Source organism: Meleagris gallopavo, chromosome Z, assembly GCF_905368555.1.
Source record: "Meleagris gallopavo chromosome Z, MGAL_WU_HG_1.1, whole genome shotgun sequence".
Classification (NCBI taxonomy): Eukaryota; Metazoa; Chordata; class Aves; order Galliformes; family Phasianidae; genus Meleagris; species Meleagris gallopavo.
This window is the reverse complement of record NC_139435.1, coordinates 224,325-245,000: the sequence shown is the minus strand read 5'-3', so window position 1 is coordinate 245,000 and position 20,676 is coordinate 224,325. Positions and strand designations below refer to the sequence as shown.

Here is a 20,676-nt window from a genome sequence, read left to right as displayed (position 1 = left end):
CTCGGCTCTGGCCAGCGGGATGGATTGCTGCCGGTTGAGCTTATCCTTGGCTCACAGAGCTCTTTGCAGACAGATTTCTGTTGCGCTGTTCCCAGGCACTGAGCACTCACTGAGTCTGCATCGTGTATTCACGATTACTGTTAAAACAGGGAGCCGGGGGACCTTGGTCGGTGCGGACAGACAGAGGTCTTCCCCCAGATGGAGCAGTAATTTTTGCACTGGAGACGAGCTGGAGATCCCTGTGGGAAGGCGCTGCTGGCTGCAGCGGGGTGAGAGGGTTTGTATTTAGGAGTCTGCGGGGACCCTGGGGTTGGTATCCGACTTAAATATATTTCTGCCATACAAAAATAAAAAATAATCAAAATGGTGGAGGATTCCGTAAGGTTTATTTGTATGTTTTTCCTCGAGGAGAGACGGATAAAAGGTTATTATTTTTTTTTAATTTGGAGTGAATGGAAAGCAATGGGGTCTTGAATGGGCTGAGGGAGAAGGTTTTGTTCTTTGAATGAAGGGGGAGCGGCCTTTGTATCTCAGCCCACGATAGGTTTTATACGTGTTTATTGGATCATGGGGAATCACGGGGCACCTGGGGTAAGGCATTGAGCGCGGCCGCGGGAAAGCCGAGCGCTCCGTCAACTTTCTGCTCAGTTCCAAAGGCTTCAGCTCTGCAGATCGGGCTTGGGAGTGATGTGTCTGAAATGAGCCACCGTTTCTGAGGGGTAAAGGGGGATTGAACGAATTGTGAGAGATAAACAGCTTGGGTGTGTTTGGGAGAAAAGGGGAAAAGGAGGGGAAAAAAAAAAACAAAAAAAAAAACAGAGTAATTTCTTCCCTGTTGCAGTATTTCATCTGGAGGAGCCCATTCCTGCACCGCCCTTGCAGGCTGCAGCAAAGCATCCCGGCCCTGGAGTGCTTCTACAGGGGAGGAGGAGAAATAGTCCCCGACTTTTGCAAACAGTGATAAAGAACAAAAAAGATCAGAGTTTGAATTTGGGATTTAAAAAAAAAAAAAAAAAAAAGATAAAAATTCTATCAGGTTTGGCCGGATATCGTCTTTGATTTTACAGGAATTTCCTAGTGAGCCCGAGCACTAACTCCAGACAGCTGTGCAGCTCTTCTTCTCTTTTCTGGGAAGCAGTGCAGTTCCCTGGGAAGAACGGCCGCCTTCTTCCAATGCAGAGAGATGTGATGGAAGCCCAGGTGTTCCTCCAGCGGGCGCGCTGGCTCTCCTCTGTAGCTGTGACCATGGCAGGGCTCGCTACAAGCCCTGCCCTGCGTCAGGACTTGGCACGGTCAGAAAGTTGTCGTTTCAGTAATGATTCACCTGGGGCTGAAAGGCGAAGCGGCCGACGGTTCGTCGTCAGCAGCAGAGATTCCTGCTGCCCTTGCTAAGGCAGAGAGTGGAAGGTGGCAAGTGAGTCAGTGCTGCTGCTGGCAGGTGGCAGGAATGGCAGCGCGGCGCTGGAAGGGCTTTGGAGGTGGCTGGAAGTCGGAGTGGTTGAGGCTCCTCCGCTGGGTGTCTTTGTGGAGAAAAACGATGCGCGGTTTCTCAGCGTCCACCTGCCGACACCCTCCTGGAAATTTTTTGAAAGAATATTTAATTTGTTAGTATTCAGGAATAATTGACAATTAGTGAGCTATCCTCGTAGCCCCCCGGTAGGAGCTCCGTCTTGGAACATGAAAGCATTTTCACGGCAGAAAGGGCTGCGGAGCAGAGTGAGGAGGGACGGCTCACGGGAGCCTCCAGCACCGCTCCACCGCTGCCGCTCTCTGCCCGCCCTCACGTGCGTTTGGGTGCGCCTGTGCTCGGCCTGCGTTGAGCTGTGCCACTGCAGGATACACGCTATGGTAGATAGATACTTGACGATATGATGAGATATTGATATATTTCGCTTTTGATAAGGAAATGGCGAGCAGCTCGGGTGGTTTTTTTTTCATTCAGACTTGCTTTTTTCACTGTTTCTCACCCCTGAAGGCCACAATACAGGGAAATGAAACGCTTTGCTGAAGGTTCTGTTTTGGTTTCCATGAGTGGCTCAGGGCGCAGCGCACTTGGAAATAAATCCGGAACAGAACTGCGGATTTGCAAACGAAATGTTGGAGTTCAGTGCCGTACGTGAAAGCTCCTCGGATCAGGTGTTGCTTTGCCGTGTGGGGATTTTAATTAGTAATAAAAATGTTGATCTGGATTTGGTGGTGGAATCCACGAAGCACAGGCACGGGCCTCGTTTGGCGGTGCCAAGTGAGCTGTGCTGCCCATCCCTCTGCTTCACGAGTGGGCAGCCTGCAGAGCCGCGCTGGCTGTAATTGCATGGAACAAACTTGTTCTATACATCCTCGAGCGGCCGATAGGAGGGTGTGACAGAGCACCTCCGTTCTGAACCTCTTGCCTTCCAGTCTGTGGCAGCCCAGCAATTCCCCAGTGCTGCCAGAGTGTTTGAGGGCCTTTCTCCATTTGATGGGTCCCCCATCAAGCAGTAATTGAGAAATGCACATATGTTCTCGGTGCGGGTGCAGGGTGATATTTCTGGAGCTCGGTAACTGCATGGGGAAAATGTGTGACTTTCTGTGAGTTGATGTCCTTTTAATATGCAGGATCTTTTGGGGAAAAAAAAAAAAAAGAAAAAAAAAGAGTATCCTTTTTAAAATTAAAGCACGTGCCACAGAAGCATGCATTTATAATCATAAGGGCCTTTGTTCCGGCGCCTGCAGAACTAAACGCCAGATCAATAATAAATATAAGATCTGTGCAAAGCGCTGCAGCCCCAGAGCTGCAGTCGGGCTCTGCTCGGTGCTGTGATGGCCGTTGTGCTCCTGGCATGCAGAGCTGCTGTCTCCCATCGCAGTTTCTTTCTGGCCAGAGCAGTTCAGTTCAATGCAGTAACTTCTTCACTGACCCCAAAAATGCTTCAGAATTTATGGAAATCTTTACTTTCCTGCTTTCTTGTTTGTTCCGGGATGCATAAACAGTAGTGGGCTCACAAAAACGCACATAGAGCGTTTGTGCATGTGCGTGTGTATGCATGAAGTCATCTAAAAACATCTTCTCGTGTGGAGTAATAAAATACCAACGTACTGTTGGAAGAATGTGTTCTTCTTCCCACTGAAACTGGTGTTTTAAAAATCCGTTCAGGACTTTTCCATAAAGCTGACCCCTGGAATTCCTATCAAGGATTTCTTAGTTTCAGTTTCTAGAAGTCTTAGAACAAAGTGAGTTTGAACTTGAGTTTAGCAAGCAGGAATTCCTGAACTGCTCAGTGTGTGACCTTTGGAGATGAAGGTGATCGCACCGTTGAGCTGATAAAGATGTTGAGCTCCTGCAGGGATGCTCTCAGTGGAGCTTCCGGGCTCCTCAGTGACCCCCAGGCTCTCCAGGCCTGAGCCTGGCTGTTGTTCATCGTGTTTGGAGTGGTCAGAACCCGAGTGTCACTTTGGGGCTCTCCCCAAGCACAGGCTGGTAGGGAGGGCACTGCTGGTGCAGCGGCTCCATTGGTGCTGGCCGCTGAACCTGGGTGCACGCCTCGGGAGGCAGTGGAATGAAGGCCATTTGGGAAACTGCAGTTGTTAAGCCTTAAAAATGGCTTGATATGGGGAAAACAAAAGTTCTGTTACAAGCCTGCTGCAGAATTAAGCAGCGAGTGAGTGCAGCTCTGGGCTCAGAAGGCATGGCTTGCCATGCAGCGCGTTCTTCCCCTCGGTTCCAGTGAGAGCGCTTTCCGTGTCACTGTGCAATCCCTCTGGGCATCGCAGGGCAATGCTCGCCAGTCCCGGCGCTGGGCAGGATGGGCCCTTACTGGTAGCAAAGCTGGCTCAGTGTTTGCAAGGTCAAAATTTAAAATCCCGTGATTCCAAAAGTAAGTGCTTAAAATTAGGTTGCCAACTCCAGTGCGCGAGCGTGTGGCTCATTTTGGTTCCTTGTGCACCAGCAGCTTCCACTGCTATCAGCCAGTGACAGCCTGGATTTACAGTACCCCTGGTCCCAGGGCTCTATTTAAATGCCTAAAGAAGGACATAACTTAGGTTACCTACTTTATTTTTGAATCGTGACCCCAGGGCGTTGCTGGAAAATGGTCATGCAGTTATTTCTGCGTATTTTATTTCTGAATGGTGGTAGGCCTGTGTGATACTGGAGCAGAGCAGTGACAAATCGGTGGAAGTTTTGCTGTGGTTTTTTTTGGAAGACATTCCTTGTAAGGAATTCTGTAAATATTAGTTACCGTTTCCCGCATTGTGTTTCCAGACTGCTTAGGAACTTCATCACACACCACAGATTTGCTCCATTTTTTGTTCTAAGTCGTCTGCTGGCTATTCGTTGTAGACAAGGTCGGTCTCCTTAGGTGTGGCAAAGAAAGGATTCCCAGTCCATGGGAATATGTGGTTCCCAATCCACTGTTGCTCTGGTTGGTTGCATGGGTGCTTCACAAGAGCACAAGAACCGGGCTCTTCCAAAGGGAGTAGCAGAGGATGGTGCATGCCTTATGGGAAGGGCTGATGCTGCATAGCTCACAGCTTTGCTTGATTTGTGAGCACGATTTGCAAATCAAAATGGGATAAAATGGGCCACAACAGCAGTGGGCTCATACCTGGCAGCTCTCAGCGTTGAGTCGAGCTGCAAGTTTGTGGAGCAAGCATGGACATCATGCTGGGCTGTGCAAAGCCCTGGGGCATGCCTGTGCTTCCACATTGTGCACCGGGGGTTGTAGAGCCACAGGTTCTGAAGATCCAAAGTGACTTTTAGGTGATGAGTGCTGTCATCTTACCTGGGCAGGAATTCCCCTGAGAAATGCGGGCCAGCCTGGTGAGAAGCAGAGATGTGGTGGTTTTCCGTAGGATGGCTCCTGACTGTGATGCTCGATGTTGAAGGTTGGAGCTGTGTGGAGTGAAACCTCTATTGAGCGCTCGTCACTGCGGCTTTGGAGCCGTAGGTTTTCCTTTTTGTCTCACTTACTTTTTTTCTGGTCTTTAACAAGCATTAATAATATTAACGCTCGGTAAGAGTAGAAATGCCCTGCGCTGAGCACATTTGCCAGGCACGGTAATGGCTTACTCTGGAGCAGTACTGAAAATAGCTTAGAGCATAAGATTTTGGAGAGGAGAATTTTGGTGAGCCACCTGTTCACATGCAGCTATTTTGGTAGACTGTGTAGGGGCTCCGTGAGGGTCTGTGGAAATTGGAGGTCTACAATATCTGAAATTTAATAAAAAATAAAGTAAATCAAAGTAAAGTCTATAGTCAAACTCCTTAATTGTGATGCATTTGCTGAGTTTCCCTCTTCCATCGTCGGCCCTGCTCTGATGCCATATGGTCTACCATGGAACATTTAACTTGTCAGATATAATGGATTGTCCTGGAAGCAGATTTTTGCTTTGAGCGCTCGGCTCCTTTCTTGCATTTCACTCTCAGCTCCAGGCTGCGGGATGAAGGATTGTGGTGGAAATGCAAAGAAGAGACGCGCAGTTGATTCCCCTTAAGAGAGTGACCTATATGCCACAAAATTTTACCCACGTAAAGAGGCATTATCCCTGTCACTGACCCTAGCAGGCTGCATGTCACAACCATTTAAATTTGTCTGGACTTAACAGATTGTGCAAATGTTTCAGAATCGAGTGCTTAGGAATAATAAAGGCTTGTCATTTCAACTTAGGCGACGCGGCGCAGCCCACGATGGCCGAGGGATGAGTATTATTTATGGTGACCTACATGTAACCTAAGCCGCCTGGCTTGTAGACCTTATAAATTAAGTGCATCTCCCAAGGCTACCGAAACTTAAAAAAAAATGTATTATCTGATAAGGAACCCAAAGAGCCATTACTGCGGGCTGTGGAGAAGAGGTTGAGGCTGGGAGCGGTGGTTCTGTGCCTGGCAGCAGCAGGTGACGGCAGTGCTGTGTGCCCGCTCCCCTGTGGACGCGGAGCTGTGCTGCGCCCCCGGGAGGGCCTGTGCTGGGCGTGCGCTCGTCAGCACCCAGCGGGACGGCGCCGGAGCAGAGCAGACATTTGTGATACGGAAAACAGAACCGAGCAGGTTGTGCCAGCCAGGCACGGCCAGTGGTGAAATTCTGCCCTGGGTCAGGTGTTAAAAAATTTCACCTGACTTCAGCGGAATGAAAATGGAAAGAAACATTGACTGGAAGGCGTAGGCGAGACTGCAGTTTGGTGGAGGAATGAAGGCATTTAAGGTAGAAATTAGGCCTGGTACGCCTGGCTTTATTGGGTAGCAGTGCAGGCTGCGTTCCCCCCGCCCACGGAACCACTGAATCAGTCCGCGTGCCGCCGCTCGGCGTCGCGCCCCGTCCGTGTGCGCAGCCCGCGCTGGGAAGCAGGCACGAGGGCTGTCATCTTCGCCTTCGGGACCGCAGGGTTTGGAGCTGGATCACGGTGCGGCAGTGCACAAAGCCCATCCCTCCAGCCTTGCCGACTTTGCTTGCACGAGGCAGCCCTGACGTTTCCAGAGCTGTGTGCTCTGCTATGAGTTTGGCTGTATTCTCAGCCCCAACCACTCCCATAGTGCCGAGGAAATGTCAGACCTGGAGTGTAAACCTCTTACCAGGGTGCGCATGCCCTCTGCTGGATGTCGCCGACTGGATTCTGTTGGGCATTCTGTAGCTTTGCAGTGTAGGGGTGCTTTGCCATCCGCAGAGACGCCTGCAGCTCGTTTTCTCTGCCCGGGCAACTCAGATCATCTCTTCTGAATCGCTTTTCGTCCGTCAAAATTATAGCTAAAATAAAAGCTTTTTCTTAGATTTCCTGCATGGAGCAGTATTACAAAGGAATGCCGTTTTGGTGGGAGCGTGCCGTTGGGTGCTTAATCTCAGCCTCGTGCACTGTCGCAGACCCAGGTTTGAAAATGGGGCAGAAATGGAGGATAGAGGGCTGCGGAGACAGCGCTACCAACAAGTTATAACTGTGCTTTGCCATCAGGTTCTGCAGAAGGGAGGTGCAGGTCCCCCCCAGCTCCTACGGTGCGGCTGCGATCCGCTATCCCCACTCGTAGCCATCCTGCTTTGTTTTAGTGGCCTTTTAATGAACGGTGTGAGATACGGAGTGGTTTGCACCCCGTGGATTTGGAGCCCGGGCTTTGGCTCCGGGGAGGTTTATTGTCCTCTTTCTGTTCTCTGTCTTTCACGGCCTCAGTCCCTTATCTGATGTGTTTTAGAGCGGTTCAGTTTCCGTGCTGGAGTGAAGGCCCAGGTTTCCCCGGGGGCGATGAGGACCTCCCGGAGCAGTCCCCAAACCAGCGAGCAGGGATGGCCCGCAGTGCACTACAGGTGGAGGAGCACCGCGATGCCGACCCGGGGTGAAGCATCGCTCAGTGCTTTTTGTGCGGTTCTGCACTGCTCTCAGCTCTGGGGTGCCACTGCAGCGCGGGTTTCTCTTGTGCCTCTGTGGAAATGCTGCCCTTCCTGCCGCTCTGATCCTCTTGTGTTGTGCAGTGCTTTTGGTTTTTTGGTTCTGCGGTGCCTGTCATCGTCGCAGTCCCGTTTCTCTGCAGAGCAGATCTGTCTCTTATTTCCAGAGGTGTGCAGGTGTGCGGGCTTGGATATAACAGCTTCCTGTAAACTCGGATTCCGTGCACAGATGAGAAGGAAGGTGGGCTCGGGCATGTCGTGCTGCCGCTGCCCGGCGCTGCTGGGAGCACAGCGGGGTCTCTGCGGGGTCGGTGGAGGGGACGGTTCTTTCAGATTTCCTGAATTTTCCAACGTTACTGTGGACAAATAGACGTTGTTCTGTTTGAACGCCGTATTTAATTACAAAAGGTTCGTTCTGGTCTCAGGGCAGGGAGTCGATAGGAGGCACGGCGATGCTCCTTGCCCTCAGGGTGCGGTGCCGTCCTGCTGGGTTCCCAGTTGCAGCCCTGGCCCAGAGGTGGCAATGCCTCCGTGTCCTCTCTAATTTCGGGGTGCTGAAAGCCTGTTGCAAGGAGCGCAGCGTGCTTGTTCTCATTGGGTTAGGTCATGGTCAGTCCTGTAGGGCTCCTGCATCGGGAAGGCAAATAAGTGAACATCAGTGCCAAACCCTTCTTGTGTAGGATAGTGTGATGGTCTTTGTAGTGTAATTGAATTTGGAAGGAATGAAGGGGGCCGGGGGCCATTTCAGATGTGCTTGGTAGAATCTGGTCTTCAGTATTCTGTCTTCACACTCCTGTTGTTTCAAATGCCATTTTGCCACAGCTATTTTGTTCTAAAAGCACGCAGACCAAGAAGTCACGTATTGCCCTGTAATAGATGCTGGTATTTGGTGGATTACAGAAATAGACCGAGCAATTTGCCTCAGTCTTTTGGTACGGGTCCAATATTTCATGAACCAAGATTGATGGCAGAAAAGCATTTTTTGTAAAGGAATGAGCCCGGAAGGGAGCGCGGGCTGTGGGCCGTGGGGCTGCGGGGTCAGAGCTCCGTGTGAGCGTTGTACTGATGCTAATAATCAGTATTAGTGTTCTAATAGCAGCGAGCAGTTCGAATATGCAGCCAGCCTGTGCCGGTGCCTGTTGGCCATAGGGATGCTGGGGAGCATAGCCTGCCTGTTTAGCACAGGCAGCAGTGTGAGAGTGGTGGTGAGGGACTGCTTGTCCCCTCGGTTTGTTCAGCTCAGAGCTGTGACTTTATTTTAGTACAAATTTTAGAGTTTAATTTCCTTTGCATTTTGATGGTACTGTTTAAAAAAAAAAAAAAAAAAAATTCTTCCCTTGTAATAGCCCACGCTCTGGCATCGTAACGTCTCTTTATGAACCGTTTCTGTTTGCTGCGCATCCGTGTAAGTGGGAAAATCCTCTTTCATGTCAAAAAGATCTCTTCTTCCCGACGCTGTGTGGTATTTTGGGGCAAATGCCGTTGGAATTATTGGGATCAATACCTTCCCTCGGCTTTGTGTCTGGGTTGCGGTTTTCTGGAGGTCAGATGCTGTGCCATTCCTGCTATATTGCGCACGTTCCTGCACAAACTTTGCTTAAAATCTATTAGATTCGTTTCGTATTGTCTGTACTTCACATACGGCACAAAGCAGGAATAGCTCATTACCATGATACTTCCATCACCATCGGGCGAGATTCTTTGTGATGTAAAACACGCTGTTCAGAACCTCTCGGCAATAAATGGGATATTTTGACTGTATATCCCACGGCAGGAAGCACGGTACTGTTGGAGAAATATGTGTACATAACCGAGGTCACGCCGGAGCCGTGTCGCGTGAGTGCCGAGCGGGGATTGCGCCTGTGCAGCCTGGCTCACCTGCGATTCATTCCCACCCAAAAATATATCCGCATTTTAAATTTGTGTGTTTTTTCCTTGGAAAGAACAAATGCGTTCAAAACTCCTGAAGAAACATGGAAATTGCCTGCGTAAGAGAGCAGTTGGTGCTTGGCTGTCGTGGTGCGGAGCTCCCCGCAGCTGCTCGGGGATGGGTTGGTCTCCATTGAGGAGCACCTGAGACCCTGCGCTGCAAAAAGTGAGAAATTCTGGAAATACAGTCGGGAGAAGGAAGGTGAGGAAAACTGCAGACCCGGGCAGACCTGATGCAGAGCTTTAAACTTTTGCTGCATTTTCTTAAAATTCCATTTTTTTCCCATCTTTGGTCTAACCAGGAGCTAAACCCCAAACGTAGGGCATCGGAAAACCTGGGCTGCAATATTCTGGTTCAAACACTGAAAAAAAAAAAAAAAATACACCAAAAGTGAAATGAGCATAAAGACTGAATGGAAGTCGTTTATAGAAACAGCCTCATTTCCCCTTCCTCCGCAGGTGGAAGGAGTCCCATCCTGCCCCCAGTGCGGCCCATCCCTGGGGCATGGAGCCGAGGGGGAGGCGATGGCTGCGTTTGTGCTTTGCAAGTTGCTTAAATTTTCTACTTAATTCGATTAATTTTTCAAAGTGCACCATGGAAAGGCGAGTGGCTTCGCTATTGATGGATTGGCAGTCCTAGGACGCTTTCATTTTTATTTTTATTTTTTCTTTTGCGGTTCAACAAAAATGCGAGCGCAGTATTTACGGAGGCATGGTTTTAGTTCCGGGGAGATAAGCGTTGTTGTTTTCTGAAGTACTCACAGAGCACAGCCTTGAGATGCAGCGTTTGTCAGAAGGCAGGAGCTGCCTGGAGTTCTTCCTTTGTCTCTCCGTTGATTGGCACACATTGTGCCAATTAATGCAATATATAGATACGCGGCCGCACGCGCCGAGGTGCCACCTCCGGCCGTATCGAAGACTCTTTTCCCGCTTTACCCAAAGAATAACAGCTCCCCAAAGTTTTTGACCGCCTTTGTAGGTCAGCTCCTGCCATGGCTGCGCTCCCACGTCCTGCTGACCCGACCACATAAGGATGGGCGCTTTGTTGCGGAGCGCTGCTGGCGGTCGGCGCGATGTTCAGCGTTGGGTGCTGTAGGTAGAGAGAATTAATGGGAAATCTGGCCAGATTTGTTGTGTGCATTTCAGACTCCTCTTTTTATTTTTCTAATTATTTTTTTTTTTCCTCCCCCCCCCTCCCTTTTCCTGGCTCTCAACAAATACCACAAACGGGTACTTTCGGGTTGTAAAATATGGACGGCGGTGCTCCATGCGGTAAAAGACTCGAACGATTAATGCTACCCTTATGCCTCCTTTGAGTAGTTTTAGCCATGGGGCTTGGCACTGCCACCATTGTCTTTGTGCCAAAAAATATCCGCAGCGGCTGCCGCATTCTAGTACTAGAGGGTTGTCTCGAAAATTCCGCAGTGAATGCGTCGGGTGTCTACATGGCTGTAGACGCTCTCTCCTTTTTAAAACGTTAAAAAAAGAGGGGGAGAGAGAACCCTGATCCCTTGCAGACCCCGGGAGATGCGCTGCGCGGGTCTGAGGGGCTGAGGATGGCACAGAATGCACAGGAAACGCAGAAATTCGGGAGAAGCTTTTGTATCTGCCAGCACAAATAGTTGCGTGCGGAGCCCACTCTTGCATATTATCAGCACTCTTGCAAATTTTATTATCTGAAACAAATGTGCCAGTGAATTTTAAGCAGAAAATCAACATCAAGACTGTAGCTAATTTTAAACGGACAGTTTATACAAAAGATATTTCTCTTCTTCCCCCCCCCCAACTCCCCCCACCCTCAAACGAAATGTAACGCCGCTACAAAAAGTATGATAATTTCGTAATTACAGTTGATAGTGAAAATCTACGGATGTGAATCTTTTCTAACAGTTTCTTGACTTTTCCGTGGATTTTGGTTGTTTGTTCCTAATGGAGAGGGCAGATTTCTGGCCGTACATGGGAACAACAGCGACGGCGGCAGAGATGCGATAAAGTTAAAGGCTGACACCGGCAGAACGAAGCACGTTCTCCCATGGTCTCCAGAGCCCTCTGTTTGGTGGTAAAAGTGGATGCTGGAGATGAAATCTTTACAAGGAGCATAATCCTAAAAAAAAAAAAAAAGTCAATCTCCTGCTGGCTGCTGTGCCGCTTTGGTACCTCGCAGACTTCGACAGAGTCCTGGACGAGTGCCCATTGATGTCATGGAAACACTCAAATTACTGAGAATGATTCATGTCTATGCTGTTCTCTTATCCTCCCCCACACAAATAGAAGTAGATTTTAACCCTGACAACTTGTAATTTGCAGCGGGTTTATTTTTGTATCCGGATAAATATTTTTTAACAACTGAAATTAAGACGAGGCTGCCGGTGTCTGCGCTGCGGGTGCTGGGCTGCCGTGGCCCTGGGGTTGCTCCCGGCACGCAGCCCTGCCCCACCGCCTCCACTTGTGGGGCAGCGCCCGCAGCGCGGCTGTCGCGCTGGGAGCGTTGGGCCGTTCACGTCTCCTCGTTGTTGCCGTCCTGCGTTGTTCCTGCAGAGGCTTCTGGTGCTCGGAGCCCAGGGGGCCGTGTGGTGGGCGATGCGGCGTTTCCCCGCAGCCAGGCACGAGGGCTTCCAAAAGTTGTGATGTGTGCAGACGTCCCCTGCGCGGCCGATGCGTTCAGGGGGTTCCTGTGCTGGAGGGAGGAAACAGCAAAAACAATAACGAGCGGGCGGCCGAAGGAAGCGGCGCGGTCTGGTGTTGTGGTGGGGGAAGACGTGCTTGATTCCCCCGCCGCGCGGGGCTGGGAGTGCTGCTGGGGCACGGGGACAGAGGGGACAGCCCTGCCCTGCTGCAGCTCCGTGCTCCGCTGCGGCCGCGGTGCTCGTGGTGCTGCTGGCCGTTCTGCCTCCCCCCGTGGCTGCCCGCGCCGTAAGGGTGGTCTGTTGGTGTCAATATGTTTTGTATCAGCCCTCTTGACTGCTCTTTGTCTCCCTAGCACGTGGTGTAGTGCTACTCAGCCATGACTTAATGCTCTGCAGAAACCACCTCTTTCCTCCTTGGTTTTGCTCGAGTCTGCCCATTCAAACCTGAAAGAACCTTTATTTTCCTTTGTAAATACAGCGTGGCCGTAACCAGTGCTGCGAGGCAGGCTGCCGGAGCTGCGTGCTGCGGGCAGCCTGGAGCAAAACCCAGCGTGAGCACCGGTCTGTGGGGCCGGCAGCGCACAGCAGCAGTGGTGGGCCCTCCTGGAGCCGTCCCCGTCCCCGTCCCCGTCCCCGTGTCACTCCCAGTGCCCGGGGAGCTGCCCCGGCACGAGGCGCAGTGCCGCCGTGGGGATGGGCGCCGCCTGGAGAGCTGTGCTGGGCTGGCTGAGTCCTTCTGCATCCCATCCTGGGGCGGTGCAGCCGGGACGGGGAAGTTCCTTTCACATCACCATCCTCAGCAGGAGAAGGCGTTAGTGCTCTGCTGCTGCCTGTGTGCGTTGCACAGCCAGCAGCGCCTATTTTATGTATGTAAGCAGCGCTAGGAAACGTGGGGAACGTCCTGTAAAGCACTTGGAGAAGCTGTACGTGCACATCCGATCGCATTGGTCACACATCTCCTTCTTCTCTCCCAACAGGTAAAACAGAAAGGGGATCATACTCATCGTACGGAAGAGACTCGAATTTGCAGGGTTGCCACCAGGTAAGCGGGATGCTGCTCGGCGAGGCGTGGTGGTGAGCGCTGTGAGAAGAAGGGTCTGCAGCTTCGTGCTGTGCCCCTCGCAGCGGGGCTGCCCACGGAGGTGTGGGCAGTGTCTGCTGTGCTGCAGTGTGGCCGTGGGGCTGCCGGCTCTGACCCAGCGCCGCTCCGGGCGGCTGCAGGCTGCTGGTTGTGGCCCCGCGCTGATGGAGCCCCGAGGGTCCCTTCCGTGCAGTCCAACCTCAGCAGTGACAAAAGTGGAAGCGCGAGGCAGAGCTCGTGTCGGCCCCCAGCCCTAGGTGGCTACCACCGTAAACTATAGTTTTCGTGGGATCTGTACGATGTTGTGTGAAAACAAGGTTGTACTGAAGGGATAAAAATGTCTGTGGAAATATGATTTGTTGTCCCTTTTTGTTTCTGAATTGTTTTTGGCTGGAAGTCAAGGCCAGCAGGCTAACAGCAAAGCCGTCTCAAGGGAAGCGTGCGTGAGCTAGAGAAATAAGAGTAGTTTAATTAAATAATAAAGTGCCAGTGCAACACAAAGGTGCAGTGCGTGTGCGTGCGCCGCTGCGCGCTCTGCATTTGCATACTTTTAAGTCTCCAGAGAAAGTCTGAGTCTAAAAATACTATCGATAGCCAAAAGTCTGTCCTTTGTTTCGAGACAATTGATTTCTTTGAAAGACGCTTTCTTTTTAATTTCAGTTGCAGTATTAATCGTGCGTTCACATTCATTTTGTGCGTGGAGAATGCTGGGCTTCCTTTTTCTGAGTGCAGCAGCCTCCTACTTTGGAAAAGTATTGAAATAATTTAATAGCCTTCTTAATATTCAAAGCTTTGTGCTGTTTGAATCTGCCAGGACAAAAATAACGAGCCACGAAGACAGCCAAAATGCGCATTATTTCCCTATAGGAAAGGGAAGTGCTTGATCCCTTCATCCTGTGTGCATTGGTGATGTGGGGCTGCGGTCTTCCGGCGCGTTTTGGAAGCGGCCCTCGTGTAGCACAGAGAAATGGATGGACTGGAGCCTGTGCGGATTTCCTCACCCTGAGTGTGCTGGGATGGGCGGGCAGGGAACGCTGCTTCGCTCTGCTTGCAGCGGAGTGATGGGCTTACAGGTGTGTGGAGAACGAACGTGAGGGGCATGGAGCTGCGTGCCGGTGAGGCTGGAGGTGTTCAAGGCCAGGTTGGACGGGGCCCTGTGCAGGAGGTTGGTGGCCCTGCCTGCGGCAGGGGGGTTGGAGCTTCGTGATCCTTGAGGTCCCTCCAACCCGGGCCGTTCTGTGGTTCTGTGAAGTTCTGCTCGGCGTGGAAGCAAGGCAGGTGCTGAATGTCCGCCTGTGGGCAGAGCGGGCGGCTGCAGGAGGTGGCCCTTGGGGCGCTGCCTTATCCTGGCTCGGAGCAGCGGCGTCAGTTCTCGGTCGGGCTCCTGCACTGGGAGCTGCTCTGTGCTTTCCAGTTTCCGTGTTGTATGGAGAGCCTTAACGTGGCTTGCATTGCGGGCTGCTCCTGTGCTCCCGTATCCATCAGTACCTGCTGGATTTGGTTCGATCACTGAATCACGGAACGGATCCTGGCGCTGGAAGGGACCCCAGGATCATCGATTTCCACCCCCTGCCCCAGGCAGGGCTGCCAGCCCCTAGGAGATGTGTATTTCCTTGAGTTTGGCAGTGAGCACTGACCAACAGGAGCAGAGGGCAGCGTGGCTGCTGTGGGCTGAGGGTGCAGTTTGGCAGTGCTGGCCGATCTCAGCATCCTTACCTTCTGCTCGTGGCTTTCCCTCCGTGTGCAGTGAGGGTGAGCTTGTTGCACACACAGCAGGTGTGGAAAGATCTTCCAGCCCCGAGATCCATTCTGTGGTTCTATGATGGAACCAAATCCAGCGGATTGGTTCCACGGATACACGGGCGTGGAAGGGCACGCAGTTCCTGGGCTCTGATGTGACCTCGTACGGCGTTGCCTGCAGTGCTGGGAGTGGCACAGAGGTGGCGGGAGCTCACAATACTGGGCATGGGGTTGGGCAGTGAAGGGCTTTGGGTGCAGAACTCGGTGCTGGTAAGGCTGTACCCCACCACTTGTGTGCAGTTGGTGAAGAGCTGGTGGAGAAATGCCGTTGCCCAGTGTACCCTCTGCTCTTTTCCTCTGCTTTCGTGCATGAAAATTTGAGACATTTTAGGTACGTATTTCAAAAAACTACAAATACCAAAACCTGCAGACCGTGGACTTTCTTTCTGCCGTGTGCATCCACTCTCTTGAAGTGTAATGGAAGAGGGGATGAAGTATGAGACTAGTGCCCAGACGAGAAGGAGAAGAATGCTCCTCAAATACGAATCTCTTGAATTCCTGAAAGGTACAGAAGGAATAACGTGGAGTGCCGAGGGCCATCTATTGTCTGCTCTTCAGGCTGCACCACGATCGGAACCGACTGCATTATTAACAAGTAGGAACCTTCCGGCGTGGAAGGAAACCCAAAGCTACAGTTCTGCTGCAAGATTTCTGGGATGTGCTGAGAGACGGGCTTCCCTGGGCAGAAGACAGTGAGAAAAACGAGGTGATTTCCAAGTAAAATGGTGTTGGTGGTGCTGCAGATTGCTGAGAGCACCCCGAGCTCAGTGCAGCCGCAGCTCCGCACGCTCCTCCCCAGACCCAGGAGGAGTGTGCAGATTTTGTTGATTCCTGAAAGGTAAATTGCTACCTCCAGATGTGATGCATTGCTCTCTGTAGATGAATTCCTGGAACAATTAAGGAAAACTAAATACTTAACGATATTGAACTTGCTACCTATTAATCTTCTGGTAGGAAAAAGCCAACAACCCCTCTTCGTGCAAGCAGCAGTGATGCTCTGAGGTTTCCTTTCTGTGTGCTGCTCACGTTGGGGAGAGGAGAGGTTGGATGTGCAGCAGCCGTTCCCTCAGGACGGCTTTTATTCCCGAGCCAGGGGCCCCGTTCTGCTCTTACAGAGGATCATGGCAAGTGCAGCGCTGATGGCAGTGGGAATGGAGGAAGGCTCGTCGTGGGAGCTATTTAATTCTGTCGGAGAGAAGTCAGCAGAGGAACGTGCACCAAAGTTGTTGTCGAGGCATTTCTGAAATACTGACTTCAGTGAAGTTAATGACAAAGACCCCACTGTGTTCTGTGAAGTCAGGATTTTACGTGTTGTCTTAATTTTCCTCTGCTCTCTGTTCCCCCAAAGATCAGCTCTCTTCTGGCTGTGCTGGTTCGGGGGTGTTAGCAATGTGTCAGAAAGCGTACCTCCTTCATTTGTCCCACTTCAGCCAGGCTTCCTGCCCTCCTCTGTGCCGTCGGTTGACACCGCAGTGTAGGTCACAGAACCACAGGATCATGAAGGTTGGAAAAGACCCCTGAGGTCCCCAACCCCAGCCCAGCCCACTGTGTCCCCTGTGTTCCCATGTGCCACATCCCCACGGCTCTGGGACACCTCCAGGGATGGGGACTCCACCACTGCCCGAGCAGCTGTGCCACTGCAGCACCGCTCTTTGGAGAAGTTGTTCCTAATAGCCGTCCTGGCCCTCTCCTGACACAACTGAAGGCAATTAATTACCTGTTGTCCTATTGTGGTTATTCTGGGGAAGATGCCAGCCCCGATCTGGCTGCAGCCTCCTTCCAGGCAGCTGGAGGGAGTGATGTGGTCTCCCCCAGGCCTCCTTCTCTCCAGACCCCGCGTGGGGGTCTGCACGTGGCAGCTGCGGGCAGTGCTTCAGTTTCTTTGCTCAGAGAGCCTCGGGTAGCGCCGTGCTGAAGCCAGGCAGGTGGGGCAGCAGGGATCTGCTCATCCTTAATGGCACTGGGACTGGCTGCAGGTAACCCTGAGCTGCCACACTTTGCTGGGCAGTTGGTAACTCAAAGTAAGCAGTAAACAGAACCGTGTGACGAGCTTGAACAGAAAACATGCACCAGGACTTCCAAGAGATTGTACGTGGGAATAGATTTGGGAGCTGTTGGACAATTTGGATTATGTCCTTTTGGGAAGTGAGGACTGAAAGATAGCCTAGCTTTCAAGGTGCTTTAGCTTACAGCAGAGTCCCCAGATCCTGATCTATGATTGTTTTTACTATTAAGACTTCTCAGAAGTGAGCCTGGTGTTGTTTTTGGATGTGACGTGCAAGAAATACCGTCGGCGGTGCTTGGAACCATCCCAGCGCTGAAGGCTGGGGCTGGGATGAAGTGCGAAGGTAAAAACGAGTGGAGTTATGCAAGCTTCGCCGGCTCTCCTTTTTTTTCTTTTTTTTAAATATCTGCTACCAAAATATAATAATCTCCATCCTGAATGAGATCATATCTGCTCGCCTTCAGCCTGACTCGAGGCGCTGCTGCAGGAAGGACTGACGAAGGAAATGAGAGAGGCGGCATTTAACCCCTACGGCAAAACGGCTCAGTCTGTGCCATCCTTCCCCACGGCCCTTCCCCGCCCTCATCCCCTCCGCTGCCCCCCCTTCCCCTCCTCTCCCACCTCTGGAGCAGGTGGGGGGCAGAAGGACGGTGAGCGATGGGCCCTGAGCTGCTCGGGACCACGCACAGTGGCACACAGAGGGCTTCCATCCCTCTGCATCGAGGGTGGCTCTGCATTTCAGCTTGCGAATGTCCGCTGCTTGCGGAGAGGAACGAAGGGCGCCTGCAGCCTGTGGTTTTGGCTGAGGTTCGCATGGGCACGGCAGAAATATTGCTGGAGAAGTCCGGAGTGAGCATAAAGGATGTGAAGAGAGCAGGGCGGCTCCTGTGGCAGAGGCGTGTGGATGAATGGAGCCCCGCTGCCTGCCGGGGTGCCCAGAGAGTGCGCAAATCTGTGCACGATAGCACATTCGTGCTGGGAAGGGAGTGGGCAGAAATAGCCACTGCCCATTCTCTTCTTCCTTCCAGAAGTCCTGGGACTTCCTTTTCTGCTGTGAATTACTGAACTGTTGCAGCATCTCCGATTATACAGAGAGAGGTCCAGCAAGGAGATAAAGGGGGAAAAAAGCGAGAGGAATCATCTGACGTCTGTGCACTGCTGACAGGTCCTTCTCAGTGCTTCATCCGGCTGAAATGAGCGCGTGCTCTGAGGTCAGGTTCTGATGCGAGCCGTTGCGGAGTGCCTCCTGCAGGAGTGGCTGTGGGAGCAGTGTAGGGTGAGGGTGCTCGCAGCCCACGTGGCTGAGCCGTCCCGGGCGTGCGGACCCTTCTGCTTGTCCTGGGTGTGATGCCCCGTGCAATGCTCGCTGCCCTGCAGAGCACTCTGAGCTTCTGCTTTTTGTTTTGCCGTTCTTACGTGAGTAGTGGGGAAGGCAGAGCTGTGGCTGCAGACATGGGGTGCACACAGGGCTGCGCATGGGTGCGGAGCTGCTTCCAATCTGTGCTTTGCTTGTGAATGCCGGGGCAGAGAACTTTCCCGTTTTATTGGTATTGTATACAATAAGTTATTAAATTTCATCTCTGTAATACACCTGCAGTAAAATAACAAAACATTACTGCACTTAAGGAACATGTGTGTGTGTTGCAGCGTTCCACCCCTCCCTTCCAAACAGCTGCTTATGGATTTCGAGATCCATTGTATGTATTCCCCAGAGCCCACCTCTAATAATCGAGACACATCTGCCATTGCGGTATTACAGGCATATGTAGGTTTATTGAAAACTATACCTGTATATAAAAAAAATTAAATAACTCCTACCTCAGTTAAATTGGCAAGCTACCTTTTCTGAAGATCGTATTGCAGACCTCTGGAGACACGCCGAGCTCGTTTTGTTCCTCTGTTACAAATCACTGAGTAGTTTTTGCTTAGTCAAATAACGAGGTTTCCTCACGTTTGAGTGGCAGGGCTCCTTTATCTGCAGTAGTTCCTTCTCTGCTCTGTCTCCTGCTAGAAACACGCACACAGCTGCACAGGACGCTGGGTGACACCTCAGCTCACCGTGGATCTCGAGCTCCTGGCTCACCCATTTTTGCAGGTGGACGAGCAGCCTCCTGCCCTTAGCGGAGGGGACTGTGCTGTTTGTTGGTGACTGTTTGGGGACCCTGAACCCTTGGCTGGGCAGTGCCTGCTTTCCGCCCCAGCTGTCTGGGGATGCGTGTGCTCTGCATCAAGAGATGTGATGCAAGGTAAAGCATGCTGTGTGTGCATCTTCAGCAGATGCAGGGAGAAGCAGCTCCGTGCCACAGGAGTGCAGGGTTTCTCGGGTCCTCAGCTCCTTCAGCAAGGAATCCAGTGGTGTGGAGCTTGGAGGTGCTGAGCTCCTGCGTAGGGCTGACCTCGCAGTTGGCTGTGGGATGCAGTTGGGATGGAGGAGATGACTCCTGGCCCGTCTGTGTCACAGCCCAGCAGAGGATGTGGATAGGTGACATTTTGCCTGCCGAGAGATCAGGCGGCCCAGTATCTCGGTGGGGCTGGGGAGCTTCAGCTGCTGCCTTGTGCGGTGATTTACAGCTGGAGGAGACTCACCTCTCCCGTCATTTCCGCTCGTACATCTCGCTGTGGGAGGTGGGTCCATGGCTCCTGCTCCAGGAATTACTTCACGTGCTCATAAGCTGTACTCCTGCCATCATGGGCACGTTGTGGACTAATGCTTTCGATGTTACGGCACTAAAATAATGACATAAGAGATAAAATTTCCGTGTTAATCAAATGTATTAAAAGCACAGACTTAAGTTCAGATGTCTGAATGGCTCATTTAGCAGAATTCCTCATGCATCCAGAAAGACACAGTTTCATTGTCCATACCATAATTGAAGAAATGCTAAAACCCATGGCTGCAATTTAGTGGTAAAAGGAAGCACTTTTCTCGTAGCCCTTCAGATCAGATGTTAAGCTGAGGGCTATTTTGTTGGAAGTGAGCATTCCAAGGGCACCTTTCTGGAGCTTATAACCTGGCAACAGAATAGCACTGCTATTTGTAATGTGCAATAATAGGTTTATGTTGTGGTTGAGTGCTAACAGGGGCTTGGTTTGCCTTCGCAGTGGCTGCACTCTGACTTTCTGTGCTGTCGTGAATGTGATAAACAGGGGGATGAGGTTTGCCTGCGGGGGACGAGGTGGGTTGTGATCCCATTGTACAGCGTGCTGCTGTGTCAGGGCTGACCAGCGCTTGATGGAAGACCTCTAGCAGGAAGGTGGGCTGCTTTCACTCATTCTGGCAATTTTCAAGACTCAGAATTGACTGCTGAGTGCCCAGGTGGGCCCGGGGCTGATAGGCAGGGGCGTTCTCCTCAGCACGCAAGGTATGGTTTGGCAGGTTTTGCTCAGCCAAATGCATAAATGTTACAAAGCAAACAAAAAAGGTCACTGGAATACTGGCTGAAACCGTTCTCACCACGTACTCAGAGCAGGCAGTGGCTTTTGTCAAGCACCCATTGCTTTCTCCATAGGCAGCGATCACTGTGTAGCTCTGCATTCCCACCCCTGTGGCGACCAGCCTGCTCCTTCCCTTCCCATCCGTGAGGCTTATGGAAGCATGCTGAGGAGGAGCTCGCCTCCCAGTACTACCAGGGGTTGCGATGGACATCACATCAGACATGGATGTGGGGAGAAGCCTGGACGTGCAGCTGTTCAGTCGGTCCCTGACCCCCCTCCGAGCCGGTGGCCCAGCTGGCTTTTGGAGCAGAGCTGTCTTCTGGTCCTCCCTTCCATCCCGCCCCGCGTCCTCATTCCTGGGAGGCCCTCTGTGACTCAGGGCCTCCCGGTGGGGCTCCGGGCTCTGGCTGTTGCTGGAGGACTTTTCCTCTCTGGTTTTGTCGCAGTTGC

The 20,676-nt window shown here is 51.9% G+C and overlaps 1 protein-coding gene across 26 annotated transcripts in view; it reads left to right on the top strand.

Moving 5' to 3' along the window:
- Positions 1-20,676, top strand: part of TCF4 (transcription factor 4) — a 161,107-nt gene that overhangs the window by 74,811 nt on the left and 65,620 nt on the right. For all 26 annotated transcript variants that reach the window (XM_085214000.1, XM_085213998.1, XM_085213985.1 and 23 more), the window contains one exon: positions 12,883-12,947. In XM_085214000.1, the coding sequence (XP_085070126.1) occupies positions 12,883-12,947 (65 nt within the window). The remainder of the gene's footprint in view (positions 1-12,882; positions 12,948-20,676) is intronic.